Source organism: Salmo salar, chromosome ssa15, assembly GCF_905237065.1.
Source record: "Salmo salar chromosome ssa15, Ssal_v3.1, whole genome shotgun sequence".
NCBI lineage: Eukaryota > Metazoa > Chordata > Actinopteri > Salmoniformes > Salmonidae > Salmo > Salmo salar.
Window position 1 is genome coordinate 28,710,554 of NC_059456.1, and position 22,697 is coordinate 28,733,250.

The 22,697-nt window shown below is 40.1% G+C and overlaps 1 protein-coding gene across 2 annotated transcripts; it reads right to left on the reverse strand.

Annotated features, from left to right (window-relative positions):
- Positions 1-549: 549 nt before the first annotated feature.
- On the reverse strand, positions 550-19,234 carry si:dkey-12h9.6 (macoilin). Of its 2 annotated transcripts, XM_014143972.2 has the most exons (11): positions 18,976-19,234; positions 16,119-16,260; positions 15,644-15,770; positions 15,112-15,247; positions 14,650-14,828; positions 13,172-13,667; positions 12,756-12,914; positions 11,552-11,725; positions 8,835-8,961; positions 7,492-7,669; positions 550-2,433 (listed from the first exon to the last, which is right to left on the reverse strand). In XM_014143972.2, exons 1-11 carry the CDS (start codon positions 19,050-19,052, stop codon positions 2,243-2,245), a joined length of 1,986 nt encoding a protein of 661 aa, XP_013999447.1. In that variant the 5' UTR covers positions 19,053-19,234; the 3' UTR covers positions 550-2,242. The 2 variants fall into 2 exon arrangements, 1 of the variants encoding a protein (XP_013999447.1); XR_001320871.2 differs by lacking the exon at positions 8,835-8,961 and having other exon boundaries at positions 18,976-19,232.
- Positions 19,235-22,697: the final 3,463 nt, after the last annotated feature.

Genomic DNA, 22,697 nt, shown 5'->3' on the forward strand with positions numbered 1-22,697 from the left:
TCTTTTCTCTGGTCTAAAACAATATCCCAATGCCCCAGGGCAGTGATTGGGTGCTGTCTTTTGGATGGGACGTTAAACGGGTGTCCTGACTCTCTGAGGTCATTAAAGATCCCATTGCACTTATCGTAAGAGTAGGGGTGTTAACCCCGGTGTCCTGGCTAAATTCCCAATCTGGCCCTCATACAATCATGGCCACCTAATCATCCCCATCTTACAATTGGCTCATTCATCCCCCTCCTCTCCCCTGAAACTATTCCCCAGGTCGTTGCTGTAAATGAGAATATGTTCTCAGACAACTTACCTGGTAAAATAACGGTAAAATAAATAAGTATTCAACCCTTTTGTTATGTCAAGCCTAAATCATTTCAGGAGTAAAAATGGGCTTAATTAATAAGTTGCATGGACTCACTCTATGTGCAATAATAGTGTTGAATATGATTTTTGAATGACTACCTCATCTCTGTACCCCACACATACAATTATCTGTAAGGTCCCTCAGTCAAGCAGTAAATTTCAAACTTAAGAAAAAGCAAGTTCTGTGGTAACTGGTTAATTTGTACATTTTTTTTTATTATCAACTGTTTCATCAGAATTGTAAGAATAGCTTGAGCCCTTGAACTATAATATGTATGTAGTGCACAATCTTTAGTCACCAATGACGTTGTGCCCAAAGAACTTGTACTGTATTACACACACCAGTGTCATGCTGACAAAAACATTGATTTACTAAATTAAAGCAGTAAACTTCCATGTGAAAAGTACATCAAGCCTAAAAAGTATTGTTTTGATAGAAAACTGTAAACATTAAATCTAACAAAAAGAGACCAAAAAATGGTAAGATCAACTTCATTAGTATTCATCAATTTGAAAAACAATTCGGGGTGTGTTTTCAAATTCTTTACATTTTGTGTGTGTGTGTGTGTGTGTGTGTGTGTGTGTGTGTGTGTGTGTGTGTGTGTGTGTGTGTGTGTGTGTGTGTGTGTGTGTGTGTGTGTGTGTGTGTGTGTGTGTGTGTGTGTGTGTGTGTGTGTGTGTGTGTGTGTGTGTGTGTGTGTGTAAAAAAGACTACAAAAACATTACATATCACTTCAATTCAAACACATTACTGTCTCACATTAAATAGTGTTTTATCTTCTATTTTGAAAGTAATGTTTATAGGCACATTCAATTTACGGGTAATTTTGCACATCGCTACACAATTTTTGGTCCACAAAATTCCATGTTATATCCATGTTATTCACAATGCTGCCCAAGTTTTATAGACAATATCAATTTTCAGATTACTTAACATGACTGGTAAATGGTACAGTGGCGTCAACCACATCTGGGTTCAAATACTATTTGAAATCTTTGAAATACTTTAGCGTTTGCTTTAGTCTGTCTCGAAGAGTTCAAACCCAGATGGTTTGGGTCTGAACTCTTGCAACTAAGCTATTGGTTCCATTGTTCCAGACAAGCTCAAGGAAGTATTGATTTCAAATAGTATTTGAACCCAGGTCTGGTACGACCTGATCATCTTTAACTCGAAGTGACACTGTCCAAAGGACCCAAAAGGTTGATAATCAAGGCCAGGGGTTTGTCCACTGGCAATACATGCATTGAATAAATGTTGCCCATCAATATAAGGCAAATGAATAGGAGAGTGAAACCGAAAACAACGACATACGGACAGAGTTGCTAAGAGTGAGCTCAGACAGCCCAATCTCTTCCAACCTAATCTTGCTCAACCCAAATCACATTACACGGTACATTGTGCCAGGATTCTGAATGAAAAAGCCAATAGTGTCCTAACGGACGAGCATCTATGAAATGTCATATTTACTGTAGCCAAGGGAGCTCAATGTTACATTAACACATCACCGTAGGCGTTAGTAATCTCACAAGTCCTCTGAACTCAAATACTTCTTCAGAGGAAAGACTGAGGAATATTTGCTTTGTGAATGAAGCACCTGTGAAGCAGCCAAAGGCTTTTTGTTTCCCACCTCGCCAATGATTTATGGAGGGTTACTGAGAAGGTAATCATCTCAGACAGTTTATGTTTTGTGAGAACTACCGTATACAAATCCTTGAGACTGAGAATGTTGTTGAGCACTGTGACATCGTCGCCACATCCAGGAAGTCTCTTGGGTGCTCTCCGTCTCTAGGAGATAGACGTGTTACAAGTGACTGCACAGACGGAGCCCTGCTCAAGAGAAGGCTTAAGATGGTCTACCGCATGTTTTCAACAGGTCGTGATGGATTCTTATTTCTTAAGACACTGGTACATCAGCGCCCGTGGGTTGAGCACATAGCGCTCTGAGTTGAGGAACTTGGTGAGGTACTGCGGTACGGCGGGCCGCGGCGTCATGAAGGACATGCCAGGACTGACGGCCATGACCTCGGCGATCTTCCGTTTCATCTCGCCAATCTCCTTATCCTGCTTGAGTACTTTTCCTGTGGGACAGAGGTACAGTAGAGTCATGATAAGCGATGGAGGAGTTATTGATTAAAAAATAAAAAAGATTTATTAAGTCACTGAATTACTGTAGCTAAACTCTCCTTACAGTGTCAAATCCTCACATAATAATCGGGCATACAGTATAACTGGAATATTCAAGCAAATCTTCCATTGATATCAATGCAAGATTTAAGCGAAAGTTCAAGCTACACGTGCATATCTCTATTTGGCAATCGGCTAAATCAATGCTACATAGAACTATAACATAATTCTACAGAGCTATAACATAATTCTACAGAGCTATAACACAATTCTATAAAGCTATAACATAATTCTATAAAGCTATGACATAATTCTACAAAGCTACCACATAAGTCTATAGACCTATAACATAATTATATAAAGCTATGACATAATTCTATAAAGCTATAACACAATTCTACAGAGCAAAAACACAATTCTATAAAGCTATAACATAATTCTATTATGCTATAACATAATTATATAGACCTATAACATAATTATATAAAGCAATAACATCATTCTATAAAGCTATTACATAATTCTATAGACTTATAACATAATTATATAAAGCTTTAACATAATTATATTAAGCTATGACATAATTCTATAGACCTATAACATAATTCTATAAAGCTATAACATAATTCTATTAAGCTATAACATAATTATATAAAGCTATAACATCATTCTATAAAGCTATAACATAATTCTATAGACTTATAACATAATTCTATAAAGCTTTAACATAATTATATTAAGCTATGACATAATTCTATGGACCTATAACATAATTATATAAAGCTATAACATAATTCTATAAAGCTATAACATAATTCTATTAAGCTATAACATAATTATATAAAGCTATAACATAATTCTATAAAGCTTTAACATAATTCTATTAAGCTATGACATAATTCTATGGACCTATAACATAATTATATAAAGCTATGACATAATTCTACAAAGCTATAACATAATTATATAGACCTATAACATAATTCTACAAAGATATGACATAATTCTATAAAGCTATGACATAATTATATAAAGCTATAACATAATTCTATAAAGCTATAATATCGTTCTATAAAGCTATGACATAATTCTACAGAGCTATGACATAATTCAATAAAGCTATAAAATAATTCTATAAAGCTATAACATCGTTCTATAAAGCTATGACATAATTCTACAAAGCTATGACATAATTCTATAGAGCTACAGCATAATTCTATAAAGCTAAAACATAATTCTACAAAAATATATAACATAATTCTATTAAGCTATAATATAATTATATAGACCTATAACATAATTCTATAAAGCTATGACATATCTCTACAAAGCTATGACATAATTCTATAAAAATATATAACATAATTCTATTAAGCTATAACATAATTATATAGACCTATAACATAATTCTATAAAGCTATGACATATCTCTACAAAGCTATGACATAATTCTATAAAGCTATGACATAATTCTACAAAGCTATGACATAATTCCATAGAGCTATAACATAATTCTGTAGAGCTATAACATAATTCTATAAAGCTATGACATAATTCCATAGAGCTATAACATAATTCTATAGACCTATAACATAATTCTATAAAGCTATGACATAATTCTGTAGAGCTATAACATAATTCTAAAAAGCTATGACATAATTATATAGAGCTATAACATAATTCCGTAGACCTATAACATAATTCCATAAAGCTATGACATAATTCTAGAGCTGTAACATAATTCTATAGACCTATAACATAATTCCATAAAGCTATGACATAATTATATAGAGCTACAACATAATTCTTGAGCTGTAACATAATTCTATAGACCTATGACATAATTCTTTAAAGCTATGACATAACTCTATAAAGCTTTGACACAGTACCAGTCAAAAGTTTGGACCCACCAACTCATTCAAGGTTTTTCTTTATTTCTCCTATTTTCTACATTGTAGTATAATAGTGAAGACATCAAAACTATGAAATAACACATATGGAATCATGGAGTAACCAAAAAAGTGTTAAACAAATCAAAATATATTTAATATTTGAGATTCTTCAAAGTAGCCATCCTTTGCCTTGATGACAGCTTTGCACACTCTTGGCATTCTCTCTACCAGCTTCACCTGGAATGCTCTTCCAACAGTCTTGAAGGAGTTCCCACATATACTGAGCACTTGTTGGCTGCTTTTCCTTCACTCTGCGGTCCAACTCATCCAAAACCATCTCAATTGGGTTGAGGTTGTGTGATTGTGGAGGCCAGGTCATCTGATGCAGCACTCCATCACTCTCCTTCTTGGTCAAATAGCCCTTACACAGCCTGGAGGTGTGTTAGGTCATTGTCCTGTTGAAAAACAAATTCTAGTCCCACTAAGCGCGAACCAGATGGAATGGTGTATCGCTGCAGAATGCTGTGGTAGCATGCTGGTTAAGTGTGCCTTGAATTATAAATAAATCACTGACAGTGTCACCAGCAAAGCACCATCACACCTCCTCCTCCATGCTTCACGCTGAGAACCACACATGCGGAGATCATCCGTTCACCTACTATGTGTCACACAAAGACACAGAGGTTGGAACCAAAAATCTTAAATTTGGACTCATCAGATCAAAGGACAGATTTCCACTGGTCTAATGTCCATTGCTCCTGTTTCTTGGCCCAAGCAAGTCTCTTCTTATTATTGGTGTCCTTTAACAGTGGTTTCTTTGCAGCAATTTGACCATGAAGGCCTGATTCACACAGTCTCCTCAACAGTTGATGTTGAGATGTGTCTGTTACTTGAACTATATATTGCATTTATTTGGGCTGCAATTTCTGAGGCTGGTAACTCTAATGAACATATCCTCTGCAGCAGAGGTAACTCTGGGTATTCCTTTCCTGTGGCTGTCCTCATGAGAGTCTGTTTCATCATAAAACTTGACGGTTTTTGCAACAGCACTTGAAGAAACGTTTAAAGTTCTTGAAATGTTGCGTATTAACTAACCTTCATGTCTTAAAGTAATGATGGAGTGTCGTTTCTCTTTCTTTTTCTTTGAGCTGTTTTTGCCATAATATGGACTTTGTCTTTTACCAAATAGGTCTATCTTCTGTATACCACCCCTAACTTGTCACAACACAACTGATTGTCTCAAACGCATTAACCTGTTGGGGAACCCCGAGTCGGGATTGCTAACAAGGCTGGAAATTCAAAACATCAAAAATCTAATAATTTCAATTTCTCAAACAATCAACTATTTTACACAATTTAAAAGATAAACATCTCCTTAATCTAACCACATTGTTCGATTTTCAAAGAGGCTTTACGGCAAAAGCATAAAGTTAGATTATGTTAGGACAGTACATAGCCACAAAAGTACAAACATCCATTTTCAATTCAAGGTCAGGCGTCACCAAAAGCAGAAACCAGCTAGAATTATGCACTAACCTTTGTCAATCTCCATCAGATGACACTCCTAGGACATTATGTTATACAATACATGCATTTTTTGTTCCATCAAGTTCATATTTATATCCAAAAACAGCATTTTACAGTAGCGTGAAATTCAGATTTTTTCTTCTCTGAAATGCTTCCGGTGAACATAACAAAATTACTATTCGAAAACATTGGTAAATTATAATATTGTCATTCAAAGAATAATATATTATCATCTCGTAATTGCTACCGAATGGCCAGATCTCAAAATAACTTTACTGGGAAATCACATTTTGCAATAAACGGGGTGCTATGCTAAGAACAACAAGCTATGCTATACAGTTAGCATCATCTAATATCGATAATAACATTGTAAATATCCCCTTACCTTTGATTATCTCCATCAGAAGGCACTGCCAGGATTTCCCAGGTCCGGAACAAATGTGGTTTCTTTTGACAAAGTTCATAATTTATGTCCAAATAACACCAAGCAGTTAGCGTTCATTATGGTCCCACAAAACGTGGTGGGGGGGGTTGTAAAATCACGCCGAAAAGCTAAAAAAACCTAGTAAATAATCTATTTACGTTCGTTCAAACATGTCAAACCTTGTTTAGCATTAATCTTTTGGTCCATTTTTAACGTTAAACATCAGTAATATTTTCACACAACCTATCCTATGTCTTGATAAACAATTAATGACAAACTCACGCTTCTCAGATTTATGCGCAGGCGCAAAAAAATGAAGTGATGACATGTCAACTTCCCTGCATTCTAATTTGCTCTCTGTTTATCATAGACGCTTCAAACAACTTTATAAAGATCGTTGACATCTAGTGGAAGCCGTAGGTGTTGCGAAATGAATCCTTTCTCACTATGGTATCTATAAAACAATGACACTAAATAGTACAGTCACAAAATTCACATTTTTTTGGATCTATTTTTCACAGGTTTTTGCCTGCAATATGAGTTTTGTTATACTTACAGACACCATTCAAACTGTTTTAGAAAATTCAGAGTGTTTTCTATCCGAATGTGTTAATAATATGCATATCCTAGCTTCTGAGTTGGTGTAGGAGGAAGTTAAAAATGGGCACATATTTTTTTCAAAATTTCTCAATACTGCCCCCGAGCCCCAACAGGTTAAGAAGGAATGAAATTCCACAAATACATTTTTAACCAGGCACACCTGTTAATTTAAATGCATTCATGAAGCTGGTTGAGAGGATGCCAAGAGTGTGCAAAGCTGTCATCAAGGCAAAGGGTGGCTACTTTGAAGAATCTCAAACATAAAATAAATTTTGATTTGTTTAACACTTTTTTGGTTTCTACATGATTCCATATGTGTTATTTCATCCTTTTAATGTCTTCACTATTATTCTACAATGTAGAAAATAGTAAAAAATTAAGAAAAAACCTGGAATGAGTAGGTATGTCCAAACTTTTGACTGGTACTGTAATTCTATAGAGCTATAAAATAATTATATAAAGCTATGACATAAATCTATAAAGCTATAACATAATTATAGAGCTATAACATAATTATATAAAGCTATAAAATGATTATATAGCGCTTTAACATAAATGGGGAGGGGGACCTTGTGTTATCTCCAGCTGCCTGCGGGTGTCTCCCAGGGCTGAGAACAGGTCCAGTTTGATACGCGTCTCGGCGCTCAGGTTGTACTCCAGGTGCTGAGCCTTGTCCTGCAGGGCCGACAAGGCAGAGAGCAGCACATCCTGCTCCTCCTGTTCCACACAACGATAGTTCCCCAGGGCCTGGGATGGGATCAGGGAGAGAGACACTCGCAATAGCCCCAGGGCTACATAGAAGCAGACTGGTTGGCACCCAAATGGATTAAGCTATGTTTCACTGTTGTTGTAAAGCAAAGCGATGGTGAAATGTAGCGAATTCAGTTTGGATGCCAGGCTAACACAGGAGCGTGGACCTACAGGGCAGTGTTCAGTAGGTACGATACAGGAAAACACGGTTTGGAATTGAGTGTAACGTGGTGGTTCTGCCTGGAGTTGTCCAATAAGAAACGATTGGTTTCGTTTTCCGTTTCAAAACTTTTTAAACCGTGTGTCCTACTGAACATGACCCTGGTGGTTTAGCAGTCATTCTGAGGTACTTTTAACAGGATGTGCTTTGGTTCCCCAAACTTGTAGAATGCATTTTTTTTTTTATACTCGTTTTTGTGTGCTGAAGAATTGCAACACCCTCATTAAAGCCAATTTCCCCAGTTCGGGAACCAATGCACCACATGACCACAATATCTATTTCCAACAGTGATGGTGGATTGGTGGATGGCCAGCCATTCAAAAAACAATGTGAGCTGAATATTTTTTCAAACGCTCTAAGGACATGATTCCTTCTTTGTTTTTTGTAAAAGAGGTTTTTAAATATTCACAAGTTAAGTGGAGGTAAAACAGTTGTATTGGGTTGAATTACTAAATAACTAACTAGTAACCTATGATGAATTCACTTTAAGATGTACAATGTTTTATGAAAGACTTGGCTTCTGCCTCTGCAATGTCTGCATGCTTCATGGAGTATATGTCACCACAAGAAAACAATAATCACAAACGACAAGATATTAAATATATGTGAAACGAATACAGTTAGCATACAGTATCGATGAATGCAAATACAATGTGCCCACATTACAGTACTTGAGTTCAGGCCAACACAAAAAAAACGGATGATCTGAAAGTCCTCAAAGCACTGGCCCAAACACCATTTCCTGCTACTCAAATCCACAAACACAAATAATGACACAGATAGTCACACGCAACAAGCCACAAGTCTACAAAACGGCATATCCAAAAACACAAGACAACGGAGTATCACTTCAACAACGAGCAAGACGTGAAAACTCACAAACTCGACACGTACATTCGTACGGAACCCACTCATGTGAAAGAGTAGTATTTTTTTTTTTACCTCCACTTCATTCACTAGAGCTATTAGACGGCCCTCTTTCCCTTGACTCTCCAGCTGTAGTTGTTTGTACTCTGTCTCTAGATCTTTTTCTTTTTTCCTTAACATTAGGGTCACAGAGTGTTCCTGCCTAGTGTGGTGGAAGATAGAGAGAATAGTACATGCTTTGTTTCAGGCGGTCAGAGAGGTGCTGCTTATTTGTGGGATTGGGGAGGTGGGGTTGTCCAAACACAAAGAAACATGACATCATCAACAGCACGCGATCTTGGGATTTTGGGAGGGGGGGGGCATTTTGAAATCCATCTGTACTTTTGTTTGTGTAAAACAAATATTATACTTCACTAATTATTATGCTTTTTTGCTATGATTGTTGTTACCGGCTGCAATGAAAAGAAAGTTAATAGTACAGCAAATAAAAGAAAGAAAGCAAGTGTTGGTGAAAATAGGAATGATCTGGAGCAGGGGTTCTCAGGGATCCATGGAGGTACTGCAGGGGGACCGCTGTCAGATCTCAAAATATATATCTTTTTTTTAATGAATATTACTAACAACAACAGATTAAATTAATTTCGGCCAAGCGATCCGATTAACTTTAGAGGGTGCTATACAATACAATATTATTAATCTACAATGTATTTTCTTAACCCTGGGCAACATGGGCCTGGGAGGGCCACAGGGTTATTGGTATCCACAGTACTCCACCAATTATATTTTTTCAACTCAATAGGTCTTGTATTGAATACCTCTCAATACATAAATGTACTGTAATTTCAACTAGAAAACTGCAACATTTTCGCTCCGATGCCAAGAGGCAGGCCTTTAAAATGTTCCTTCCTAGGGTCTGAAACTTGGTTAGTCCGACCATGCACTACTGAAGTCATAGTAAAAGTCTTTGTATGCTATTTTTTGTGTTTTGATTATGAGGGTCCCTGATTAATTTTCTCCGACCCCAAAAAGTTTGAGAAGTTTGAGAACCACTGATCTGGAACATTGACTCAAACACTGCCTTCAGAGTATTCACGCTTTTTTCAAAATTTGTTGTGTTATAGCCTGAATTTAAAATGGATTAAATTGAGATTTAATGTTTACAAATTAATACAAAATGAAAAGCTGAAATGTCTTGACTCAATAAGTATTCAACCCCTTTGTTATGTCAAGCCTACATCATTTCAGGAGTAAAAATGGGCTTAACAAGTCACATAATAAGTTGCATGGACTCACTCTATGTGCAATAATAGTGTTGAACATGATTTTTGAATAACTACCACATCTCTGTACCCCACACATACAATTATCTGTAAGGTCCCTCAGTCAAGCAGTGAATTTCAAACACAGATTCAACCACAAAGACCAGGTAGGTTTTCCAATGCTTTGCAAAGAACGACGCCTATTGGTAGAGGGATAAAAATTCAAAAACAGACAATGAATATCCCTTTGAGCATGGTGAAGTTTGGATGGGGTATCAATACACCCAGTCACTACAAAGATACAGGCGTTCTTCCTAACTCAGTTACCGGAGAGGAAGGAAACCGCTTTGGGATTTCACCATGAAACCAATGGTGAGTTTAAAATAGTTACAGAGTTTGGCTGTGATAGAAGAAAACTTAGGATGGATCAACAACATTGTAATTACTCCACAATACTAACCTAAATGAGAGAGTGAAAAGAAGGAAGCCTGAACAGAACAAAAATATTCCAAAACATGCATCCTGTTAGCAACAAGGCACTAAAGTAATACCGCAAAGAAATGTGGCAAAGCAATTCACTTTTTATCCTGAATATAAAGTGTTAAGTTCGGGGAAAATCCAAAATAACACATTACTGTGTACCACTCTCCCTATTTTCAAGTATAGTGGTGGCTGCATCATGTTATGGGTATGCTTGTAATCGTTAAGGGCTGGGGAGTTTTCAGGATAAAAAAGAAACGGAATGGAGCAATGATCACGGCAAAATCCTTGAGGAAAACCTGTTTCAATCTGCTTTCCACCAGACACTGTGTGATGAATTCACCTTTCAGCAGGACAATAACCTAAAACACAAGGCCAAATCTACACTGGAGTTGCTTACCAAGAGGACAGTGAATGTTCCTGAGTGGCCGAGTTACAGTTTTGACTTAAATCTACTTAAATCTATGGCAAGACTTGAAAATGGTTGTCTAGCAATATTCAACAACCAATTTGACAGAGCTTGAAGAATTTGTTTAATAATAATGGGCAAATGTTGCACAATCCAGGTGTGGAAAGTTCTTACAGACTTACCCAGAAAGACTCACAGCTGTAATCGCTGTCAAAGGTGCTTCTACAAAGTATTGACTCAGGGGTGTGAATGCATATGTAAATTAGATTTCTCTATTTCTTTTTCAATAAATTTGCAAAAATTTCGAAAAACATGTTTTCACTTTGTCATTATGGGGTATTATGTGTAGATGGGTGAAAAAATATTGAATCCATTTTGAATTCAGGGTGTAACACAACAAAATGTGGAATAAGTCAAGGGGTATAAATACTTTCTGAAGGCACTGTATATAGTGTGCACTACTTTTGACCATAGTCCTATGGGCCCTGGTCAAAAATAGTGAACTACATAGGGAATAGGGTGCCATTTGGGACGCAGCTTCAATAGCATCTGAGGGTAAAGGTTATTGCGTAACATGCAAGTCATACATTTATATGCATTTGAATACAAAATAATGGCGGAAGGAGAGAGAGTGAGTGTCATACCTGTTTGGTAGACTACTACGAGCTAAGATGGCCGCCTCCTCTAGTTTGTGAGCCTGGAGTTCGGCCAGTTGTTTCTCTATGGAGAGCCTGGCCTCTGTCTCTGCTCTGGTCTTCTTCTCTAGCACGGCGCTGATCTGCTTATCTTTCTGCTTGGTCTTGGTCAGAGACAAGATCCTGAAACAGAGTCAAACCACAATGTTCTAGACCAGGGATGGGCAACTGCCGCATGCCCCCTTTTGTAGGCCTGAGGCCTGTGGGTACGCAAACTCATGAGCCACTAGTGGTGGCCCCCACCCCCATCAAAGTTCCCCATCCCTGTTCTAGACTAAAGGGAGTATTTGGTGTGTATCCTACATGGTACTCTATTCCCTACATAGTTGACTACATTTGACCAGAGCCCTGTGGGCCCAATAAGGTGCATTTCGCATGCAGCATTGGTGTATGTGAATCAATACATTCCATTCCCACTAAATTGGTTAGAAGGTTCGAAACGTGAAAAAGATTTCAGTAGCACTTCATGTGATTCTCCAAAGCTAAAGTATAATTTCAGCCAGTAGTTTTGGAAGAAGTGCTCACGAGCCAAAACGGGTCCCTGAAAATGTTGCACAATTGGGTACTACGTAATTAATTTCATTTTCCGTCCTGTTTTTTTGGGCAATTTGTAGGAAATGTTTTGAATTCCAATGTGTAAAATATGTTATGAATTTGTAAGTGCTTAAGATCCCGGACTGCATCTTTAACATAGTTAGTTATTTCATTTTAGTATAATCACATTATTGCATCAAGGTACTACACCACATAGCTTACTTGTGCTAACCTGGCTTGAGTACAATACCCAGTGTAATAGTGCCATATGTGGAGGGTGGTGGGGTAGAGGGGGGACATGACATAACATTTCAAATAAAGTGTCAGTGCATATGATAATTATAAACAGTAAATGTTTTATTGTCACATCCACTAGAGAGGTGCAGGGAAATGTGTTTTACAGTGTAGAATTACGGCATATCTATAGAAGTTTCACCTTGTCCGCTCGGGTATTCAAACAAGGGACCTTTCGTTTACTGGCCCAATGCTCTACCCACTAGGCTACCTCTCTAGTAACCAGCAGAGGGAGCCAAAACAGTGTATGGCAGACATACAGGGCAATAGGGTCATGATGCGAGGCAAAACAAAATAGACCATAAAATGCAATGTTATCACTCACTTGCTCTGGAGCAGCTCGTTGTTCTGCCTGAGCAGAGACACCTCGGGCCTCAGGCTGTGCTCGCTGTTGGTCAGGTTGCAGACGTGGCTGCGCAGCTCCTGCTCACCTTGTCTGCTGGCCTGCAGCTCGCCCTTCAGCCTCCTCATCTCCTGCTCCAGCCTGGGAAATAGGGGAGAGGGGGAGGGAGAAGGGGTAGGGGTAGGGGAGAGAGGGAGGTAGAGAGAGAGGGAGGTGGAGAGAGGGAGGTGGAGAGATAGGGAGGTGGAGAGAGAGGGAGGTAGAGAGGGAGGGGAAAAGAGATATGGGGGAGGTAGAGATAGAGGTAGAGAGAGAGGTAGAGAATAAGAAGAGACACATCACTCTGTGTGTCTCCAAAGACAATGAAATCAAAGTGAACGGTGGCGGAGTATCCCTACTTGGTGATTTGGTCAGCGTGAGGATTTGGCGCGGCGGGGCCCTTGTCTGAGGCGTGCCGATTGGGGCTGACCGTTTTGGCCCCGTTCTTCTGCTTCCTTTCAGCCCTGCCAGTGGGAGGAGGCGAAGGGATGCTAGCGGCGCCAGGGGACATCCTGCGTGCTTTGGGGGAGGAGGATGAGCTTTTGGCGGCACGGGGGACTTTGCCGCCTTGCTCCTCCTGAGGTAGATTTTCGGTGGTGGCCGAAGACTCAGTCGACCCTCCTGTCGACCTTCCTCCTGTCCCACCGTCGGTGGGGGGGTCTCTGGGTTTGGAGGACGGGGGTGGCTGGGGATTTGAGTCTCCCAGCGTTGTTGCCTCCACACCCCTCTCGGTCCCTCCCTGCTCCACTCCGCTGTGGATCTGGAGGCAGTCCATGGTGAGTCTCTCGTCAGACGCCACAGCACCGTTCTGACACTGGTACTGACTGGACTCAGGTTTAGGCCTCCACTTTGAGTCTGTAGGGCGAAAGAGCTATATTTCAAAGACAATATCTAGCTACAGAGTATTGAACTCACAGTGAGATAGATGTAACATTTATCTACTTCCTACACGCACAGGGATATTAAAGTGGAGCATTAACTAAAAATGTCCTCCTTTGGCATTATATGAGTTCCAAATGGCTCCACTTTCTCTATGTACTGAACTGCCTTACCAGGGCCCATCTAAAAGGTTTAACCTGAAACCAACTGCCTTACCAGGGCCCATCTAAAGGGTTTAACCTGAAAACAACTGCCTTACCAGGGCCCATCTAATGGGTTTAACCTGAAACCAACTGCCTTACCAGGGCCCATCTAAAGGGTTTAACCTGAAAACAACTGCCTTACCAGGGCCCATCTAAAGGGTTTAACCTGAAACCAACTGCCTTACCAGGGCCCATCCAAAGGGTTTAACCTGAAACCAACTGCCTTACCAGGGCCCATCTAATGGGTTTAACCTGAAAACAACTGCCTTACCAGGGCCCATCTAAAGGGTTTAACCTGAAACCAACTGCCTTACCAGGGCCCATCTAATGGGTTTAACCTGAAACCAACTGCCTTACCAGGGCCCATCTAAAGGGTTTAACCTGAAAACAACTGACTTACCAGGGCCCATCTAATGGGTTTAACCTGAAACCAACTGCCTTACCAGGGCCCATCCAAAGGGTTTAACCTGAAACCAACTGCCTTACCAGGGCCCATCCAAAGGGTTTAACCTGAAACCAACTGCCTTACCAGGGCCCATCTAAAGGGTTTAACCTGAAACCAACTGCCTTACCAGGGCCCATCCAAAGGGTTTAACCTGAAAACAACTGACTTACCAAACAAAGTAGTACTACCATTGGGGAATCATCTCATAACAGTGTAAAACAGTGCAGAAATGAATGAGTAGTAGGCACAATCTCCGCTGCACTTACTGCCGTTGGTGTCTGTGATACTCTTGGGGTAAAGCTGTACTTACTGCCGTTGGTGTCTGTGATACTCTTGGGGTAAAGCTGCAGGCCAAGAGGTAGGGACTGTTCCAGGAGGTGCATATGGAAGTTGTTTTCGCTCTGCACAGCTTTCTGCGTCCGCAGTTTGAAGATGCTGGTGAAGTAACATGTGGCGTCGAACCCCAGATAGACAACAGGGTAGCCAATGCTGGGGGGAAGGGGGGGGGGGGGGGAGCGGGAGAGAGAAAATAAATATTAAATAATGGCCTACATTATTGTGTGTCATGATGACAAACACATGCATGAGCAGAGTACGCCACTTGTGATTCATTGCGATTTTAAGACGTTAGCTTAAACCCACTCAATTCAAGCGGTTGTGAAAATCCTTGGCATTTAGAAAGTATCTACAGCGTATACACCGGGTTTGTTTGGAAGATTCTGCTCGAGGGTGAATATTTGGTGAGAAGTGCTTTGTGTTTCAATCGACCTACCAGTGCGCAGCGAAGAGATGAGACAGGTTGGCGTGGGAGTTGTTCAGATCTTTGAGCCTCAACGAAGCATCCGTGTACACCAGCATCACCCACAGGGACACCCACAGGGACACCGTTGACATACAGATGCCTTTCTCTGAGAAGAATAAATCAATTGTTATAAAAAACATCACAACTAACCAAGAGAAAATACTAAGCTTATGTTCATAGCCAGTGTAGCTACCACCAGAACTGGGCTTTTACAAACAAAACAGCATAATGTGGTTCCATTTCTCTGTAACGGGTTGAAACATTAAATTACGTAAATTTTCATCATTTTTATTATAAATAGCAGATTTCATAATTGTAAATGTTTTTACATAATGGAAGGTTTCACCTGTTACCGGAATGGTTTGTTTCAACTCTTTACAGAAACGTGTGACTTGTTAGACAACAATTAAATAACATTCTACATTATCCTTATCTAAGGCATTCCACAGCTAGGCAACACAATACATATTGTTAAGCTGTAAAACAGGCTTGATATACTTACCTGTGTGCCAAATGTAATTGAATAAGACATAGGTGCTGGCTGCGAAGAACAACCAGTGGAGGGGAACAAAAATGAAACAAAAGATGTCCAGGGTGAACGCCGCACACACAAACACCACACAAATCACCTGCAACAGAGAGACATTATGTTGGTGCTGTGTTGGACAGCTACATTTTATTCTGTCTGCTTGAGTTTCGAACAAGAAGACAATGGCTGTTGTATAAAACAGGTTTATAACATTTATATAACAGGTTGCAAGGCCTAAAACTATTTTCAACAATATTTTGATCTCAATACTTTACTGTTATTGACTTCCTTCTAGTAGACCATTAAGGTAGGGCTGCATCCCAAATGGCACCCTATTCCCTGTAATATAGGGCACTACTTTCAAAAGTAGGGTTCTAGTCCAAAGTAGTGCACTACATTATAGGGAATAGGGTGCCATTTGGAACACAAGCTAACTGATAGTCCTCACCAGCCCATGGCAGTGGAAAGTGGTGTAGACGCTCCTGAAGAATAGCCAACAGGGCCACAGGTATTCCAATCTAAACTCCAGTATAAAATCTGCCAGGAGCACCAGAGTCCACACGATCATAAACTTCAGAAAGGTGTAAGCGCTGCAAAACAGGCATAAGAGGAGGATATGAAGAGTTTAATTCCAAAACGCTAAATATCCATTTTCAGAAATGTTGGTAAATTCTTTTTTTTTGTTTAAAGAACTATGGGGAAAAATTGCAAGATTATGTTATAATACTTTTATTGCATCAAATGGTTGTTTTATGCAACATAATAGAGTATTCTGTTAACTATTGTGTGTGTGTTCTACTGAGGATGGGCCTCTGGGAGATAACACTGACAGAGGAGATTTACGATGTCTTTTGGGTGATAAAACCTAAAGAGCATTCCAGAGGATGAGTTAATGTTTCTGTTCAATACAAGGCCAGACACTGGTCTCTACACAATGAAAACTGTTGACACAGCAAATACTGTCTGCTATGTATTATAGGTATCTTTCATACAAATCTTAACCTTGTGACCCATTCTATATATCTGTTGTTCGTCATGTAGGTTGAAAGGGGTGTATCTTGGCTATAAAAGACCTTTGTACTTTTGTCTCGGGGCTCTCAACGAATCATCTGAGCGTGAATCGTCGACCAGCCATCATTATCGTAGAGCACTCAATCGATTAACTTTATATGTGTGCGTTGTATTGACCTGCTCCCTTATTAATAAGTGATTAAAGATTTAGTTTAAGTATAACTCTGACTTGTGTGATAAGTTTATCTCTCCTCATTTGATAGTAAAGAAATTAACCACCACAGAACTTGGGAAAGAGACTGGTGTGTTTTTTCACTATCTAATCATGGCATTGGGTTGTTCAATGACAGACATGTATTTGTTTGAAACCTATCACTAGATTGTTTCATTTCATAGAGACAAACAATCACATTTTGTTGAAAAACCCCCAGATATATCCGCCTCAAAAAGTTAGCATTGCAAGGTTTTACACCGTCTAATGTTACAAATAATGACATTTTTTGTAACGAGCTTTACAAATGATACATTTGTGACATCATATTTAAAAAAGATATATATATATATTAAAATGAATCAGTACAGTAATATGAGGTGGTGGGTGGTGGACCATTCTTGATACACACGGGAAAATGTTACAGTTCTTGACTCAAACCGGTGAGCTACCATACCCCATTCAAAGACACTTAAATCTTTTGTCTTGCCCAGTCATTCTCTGACACAAACACAATCCATGTCTCAATTGTCTCAAAGCTTGAAAATCAATTAATAACCTCCTCCCCTTCTAAACCCCTTCTCCTCCCCTTCATCTACACTGATGGAAGTGGATTTACCAAGTGACATCAATAAGGGATCATAGCTTTCACCTGGACTCACCTAGTTAGTCTATGTCATGGAAAGAGCAGGTGTTCCTAATGTTTTGTATACTCAGTGTAGTGTTTTGCAACAAAAGAGGACAGTAATATTTTACACACTGGTTACCATAAACATTCATTTCTGATGAAAAAACACAAGTGTGAAAATGAGTGGATATAGCTTTTTGTAAATAAAATATTCTGATGTAAAATGTGTGTGTTATAATTTTATTGAAATAATGGTAAAAATGTCATGCTGATGATCTGTGATTGAAGGTAAAAAAAAAAATAGTAAATCTACTGGAAGAGCTAAATGTAGCTTATTTCTCACGATATAGGCCTAAGCCTGTCATTATCATGCATTTGGCAGGAATATTGGCAAACTGTGAAAGACACTGTTACTTTTATGTAAAAGGTGTGCACAACATTTTGAAGTCTTGCGTCAATAAATATAATAAACAGACTTACACATATAAAGCTTCATTAAATTAGGTGATCATACACTCATATAGGGATTCATCTCATTAGGCAAATATTGTAATCACGAAACATTACATTATTTAACATTTGGGAACATAGCCTATTTATAAATAGGTTATCATCTTGTAGAAAATAGACACTTGGATAAGATAATGCCTGCATTCTCTCATTATAGACTACACTCCTGTCTTGTTTTCAACAACTCCTTTGTTCGTGCGCTCGACACCTCCATAGCGTACTGTTATTACATCAACCCCCTTTTTGTTTGGTAACCATGACAACGTTTCATCCGCGACACTGGGTACCCACCCCCCCACACACACAAAAAGGAAAGAGGAGATGATCTCAATTGAAATGTATATTGTAGTCCTTTTACCAGACACGCAGAGCAACTTCCAGTTAGTGCATTCATCCACGGAACATACCTCAGCGCTTTGTCTCGTCACAAAGGGGACATTGCGAATTCTCTATTGGTCTAGACACGCTGTCTGTAACTAAATGCCTGAAATGGCCACCTGGTCGTAAGATAATATTGTACGAATAGGTTTAAGTAGGCCTATATCTATTAAGGTCAGAGTATATAATAATAATAATAATAATAATAATAATAATAATAATAATAATAATAATAGCCTACACGATTTTCATTCTGATTATTGTAGCATAATTGAATGGTTAGCCTTCAAATGAGAGAAGATAGCCTGAATCATGTACTGTAAAAACTACCCACATCACGTAGCAAAGGTTTATTTTTCAAGTTGACTCCGCTATAATGTTTGTAGGCCTATTTAGCAACCACAGTGCCCTTTTCCATATCATACAGCGTCCAAGAGTAGGCTAAAGGGAAGAAGCAATTATTGTGATAAAAATAGACATCAGGTGAGAATGACGAAGATGCGCATTACACAAAGCCGAGCAACAACAAAAGCAACGGCATCCGGTCGATGCGTCACCTCACTATACCTTTCAGATATCTCCTCCGTAATTTTTATCTTTTTCATTTTCCGTAGCTTGCTTGCGTCCACATAACGTTTCTTCATTGTATGTCTTCTATTCCTTGTGCCTTAATAAACCGCAAAAAGCGGCAATCAATGTAGAAAAAACGAATATGGATGGCCTTGTTAGAAAACAACCTGATATTTTGAGGCTTTGTGTATGAATGAAACTCCACCTCGGATGCTGCTGTGCGCATGTGCAATACTTCGACCTCTCAAAGCGCGCGATGCACTCACATGAGTACTATATGGAATCACTGGGACGCTGCTACCCTAAACCCTAACCTTAATCCCTACCCCTAACCTTAACCCTTACCTTAACCATTTTAAATGTATACTTCAAATGGGGTAGGGACGTACCAAGGATTCCGGATAGCACTAACCCTTGCTGTGGCCACCCGCTACATCCTTGTATTATACGTCAGAGGCTGCATCGAGCTGAGGGGAGAATCATAGTACTTAGGCTATGAAAAATGTTTGAAAGCAAAGAGAAACGGCCCAATAGTCGAGGAGCTGGACAAGGACGACCAAATATTCCCCTTTCAGGTCCGGTGCGAAATCTTGCTATCAGCTCTCTCACTGATACATTTTGAGTTAAAGGGATTATTCCAGGTCATAGGTGTCTTCTAGGCCTATATGTGTCTCGTCATAGCCCTATTCGGATGATTCGTTTTCATGTAAGGAGTATACTTTTTTAAATAGAGAAAAGTAGAGAACTAATCCACATGTAGACCTACTAAATAGCTCTAAACGTCAATTTACAGTAGTAGGAACTTAAACCTGGTCTGGAGCCTTTATCATTGGTATGCTCATCAGGGTTGGGGTCAATTCCATTTCAATTCGGTCAATTCTGGAAGTACATTTAGGCATAACTTCAAACATGTCAGCCTCAGCTGTAAGTGCATAGATCATAAACGTGCAAAAGATATATTCAACATATTCATAAAGTCTTTAGGTAGTTACTATTACTTACGTCCCTCCCCAATAATTGTGTGTCCGAAATGGCATGCTATTCCATATAGTGAACTGCTTTTGACCAGGGCCCATGGCTTTGGTCAAAATAGTACACTAGGGCATACCCACTCAGCACAGACTCAGTTCAACGTCTAGTTTTGATTTACATTTGGTTGACTTATCAACTAAGGTGAATTCAACGTGAAATCAACCCAAAATGTCACCATGCCATTAGATTTAGGTTAAAAGTTGGGTTAAAAAGAAAAGACAAAATGCTCTTATGTTGATAACTTTTTGCAAATCCAATTCGTTTTCCATGTTGATTCAACGTCATCACAGACACATTCAGACACAGACATGGTTATCTGGTGAACTGGGACCATGGAGAATTCAATTTTATTGTTCTGTCTGTGCAACTATCCAACCATATTTGAAAAACATGCTTTGTGTGCTTGTGTCATCTTTTGTCCTTACAATCAACATTGCTACCTGCCCTAGACTATGGCGACATCAGAGTGTAAAACAGCCAACTTAACCAATTGCTTAATCAGCGTTATTCTGTGAGTTGAGTGGACTTCAAACAAGAATTTGAGCTAATGTTTTAAAGTTTGTTATCACAACAAACTCTGCTCGAAAGTGAGCTGAATTTTAAAAAAGCTTGTTGAGTAAATTACAAATGTATGTTTTCTCAAAACAACTCAAAACCACGCCATCATTATGATATTTCCCAGCATGCTTTATTGCAGGTTGATTTTCAGAACTGTTTGTTCCAATACCTGTGTTTTTGCATAGAAAAATTAATGGTAAATAATGTATTGTGTCATTTTGGATTCACTTGTATTGAAAAGAAGAATATAATATGTTTCTACACACTTCTGCATTAATGTGGACGCTACCATGATTACGGATAATCATTAGTGAATCATGAATAATGATGAGTGAGAAAGTTACAGGGAAATGAATACCATACCCCCCCAAACAATTCTAACCTCCCCTTAGCATGCCTTAGTATGTTAGCATGTCTTGGGGGTAGGATCTTTCTGGCTCTGTAACTTTCTCACTCGTCATTATTGATGATTTATTCATAGTTGCCTCCACATTAATGTGTTTAGAAACATATTATATTATTATTTACAATAAAAGTGACTCCAAAATGACACAAAAAATTATTTACCATTAATTTCTATTGGGCACAAAATAATCTGAAACACAACCAAAACAAACTGCAAATGCGTCCAACACGTTTGTAGAGTCACAAGCTTGATGTAGTCATTGTGTGCATCGTAGTCATATGAACACTGAATGCTCTGGCTCAAATGCAAATTATAATAATATATGTTAAAAATATACTCCATCAGAGGATTCTCCAATGCAACTAATGGATATTGTGTGTATGTTGTGTGTATCCTTGAAGTGGGAACTACGTGGGGAAAAACACCCACTAGAAGGATGTAGCTGTGATCAGCCGGCTCGTCAGGTTCCCGAGCCTCAGCCGGCTCGTCAGGTTCCCGAGCCTCAGCCGGCTCGTCAGGTTCCCGAGCCTCAGCCGGCTCGTCAGGTTCCCGAGCCTCAGCCGGCTCGTCAGGTTCCCGAGCCTCAGCCGGCTCGTCAGGTTCCCGAGCCTCAGCCGGCTCGTCAGGTTCCCGAGCCTCAGCCGACTCGTCAGGTTCCCGAGCCTCAGCTTGCTCGTCAGGTTCCCGAGTCTCAGCTTGCTCGTCAGGTTCCCAAGTCTCAGCTTGCTCGTCAGGTTCCCGAGTCTCAGCTTGCTCGTCAGGTTCCCAAGTCTCAGCTTGCTCGTCAGGTTCCCGAGTCTCAGCTTGCTCGTCAGGTTCCCGAGCCTCAGCCGTCTCGTCAGGTTCCCGAGCCTCAGCCGTCTCGTCAAGTTCCCGAGCCTCAGCTTGCTCGTCAGGTTCCCGAGCCTCAGCCGGCTCGTCAGGTTCCCGAGTCTCAGCTTGCTCGTCAGGTTCCCGAGTCTCAGCCGACTCGTCAGGTTCCCGAGCCTCAGCTGACTCGTCAGGTTCCCGAGCCTCAGCTGACTCGTCAGGTTCCCGAGCCTCAGCTGACTCGTCAGGTTCCTGAGTCTCAGCTTGCTCGTCAGGTTCCCGAGCCTCAGCCGGCTCGTCAGGTTCCCGAGTCTCAGCCGGCTCGTCAGGTTCCCGAGTCTCAGCTGGCTCGTCAGGTTCCCGAGTCTCAGCTGGCTCGTCAGGTTCCCGAGTCTCAGCTGGCTCGTCAGGTTCCCGAGTCTCAGCTGGCTCGTCAGGTTCCCGAGTCTCAGCTGGCTCGTCACGTTCCCGAGTCTCAGCTGGCTCGTCACGTTCCCGTGTCTCAGCTGACTCGTCAGGTTCCTGCGCCACAGCTGTCTCGTCAAGTTCCCGCGCCACAGCTGGCTCGTCAGGTTCCCATGCCTCAGCCGAAGCGACCCACCTGGTCCCCGGGACAGTACCTCTGGTCGGCGTCCTGCGGCTGGAGCCCCGCATCAGGGAGGGGGTACTGTCACATATACTCCCTCTCCGGCACTCGAGGTCACCAGGCTGCTCATTATTACGCACACCTATCACCATCGTTACGCGCACCAGCCACTCATCAGACTCACCTTGACTACATCACCTGCCTGATGTCACTCCCTTTGGTTCTTTTTTAATGTATTTATTTATTTCACCTTTATTTAACCAGGTAGGCTAGTTAAGAACAAGTTCTCATTTACAACTGCGACCTGGCCAAGATAAAGCAAAGCAG

Excerpts from the sequence above, each read along its gene's own strand:
- si:dkey-12h9.6 (XM_014143972.2), bottom strand. The coding sequence starts at position 19,052 with ATGAAGAAACGTTATGTGGACGCAAGCAAGCTACGGAAAATGAAAAAG. Across the intron at positions 14,829-15,111 it reads CATCTCTTCGCTGCGCACTG|CATTGGCTACCCTGTTGTCT; the intron begins GTAGGTCGATTG and ends CCTTCCCCCCAG. Across the intron at positions 13,668-14,649 it reads TATCACAGACACCAACGGCA|ACTCAAAGTGGAGGCCTAAA; the intron begins GTAAGTACAGCT and ends TTCGCCCTACAG.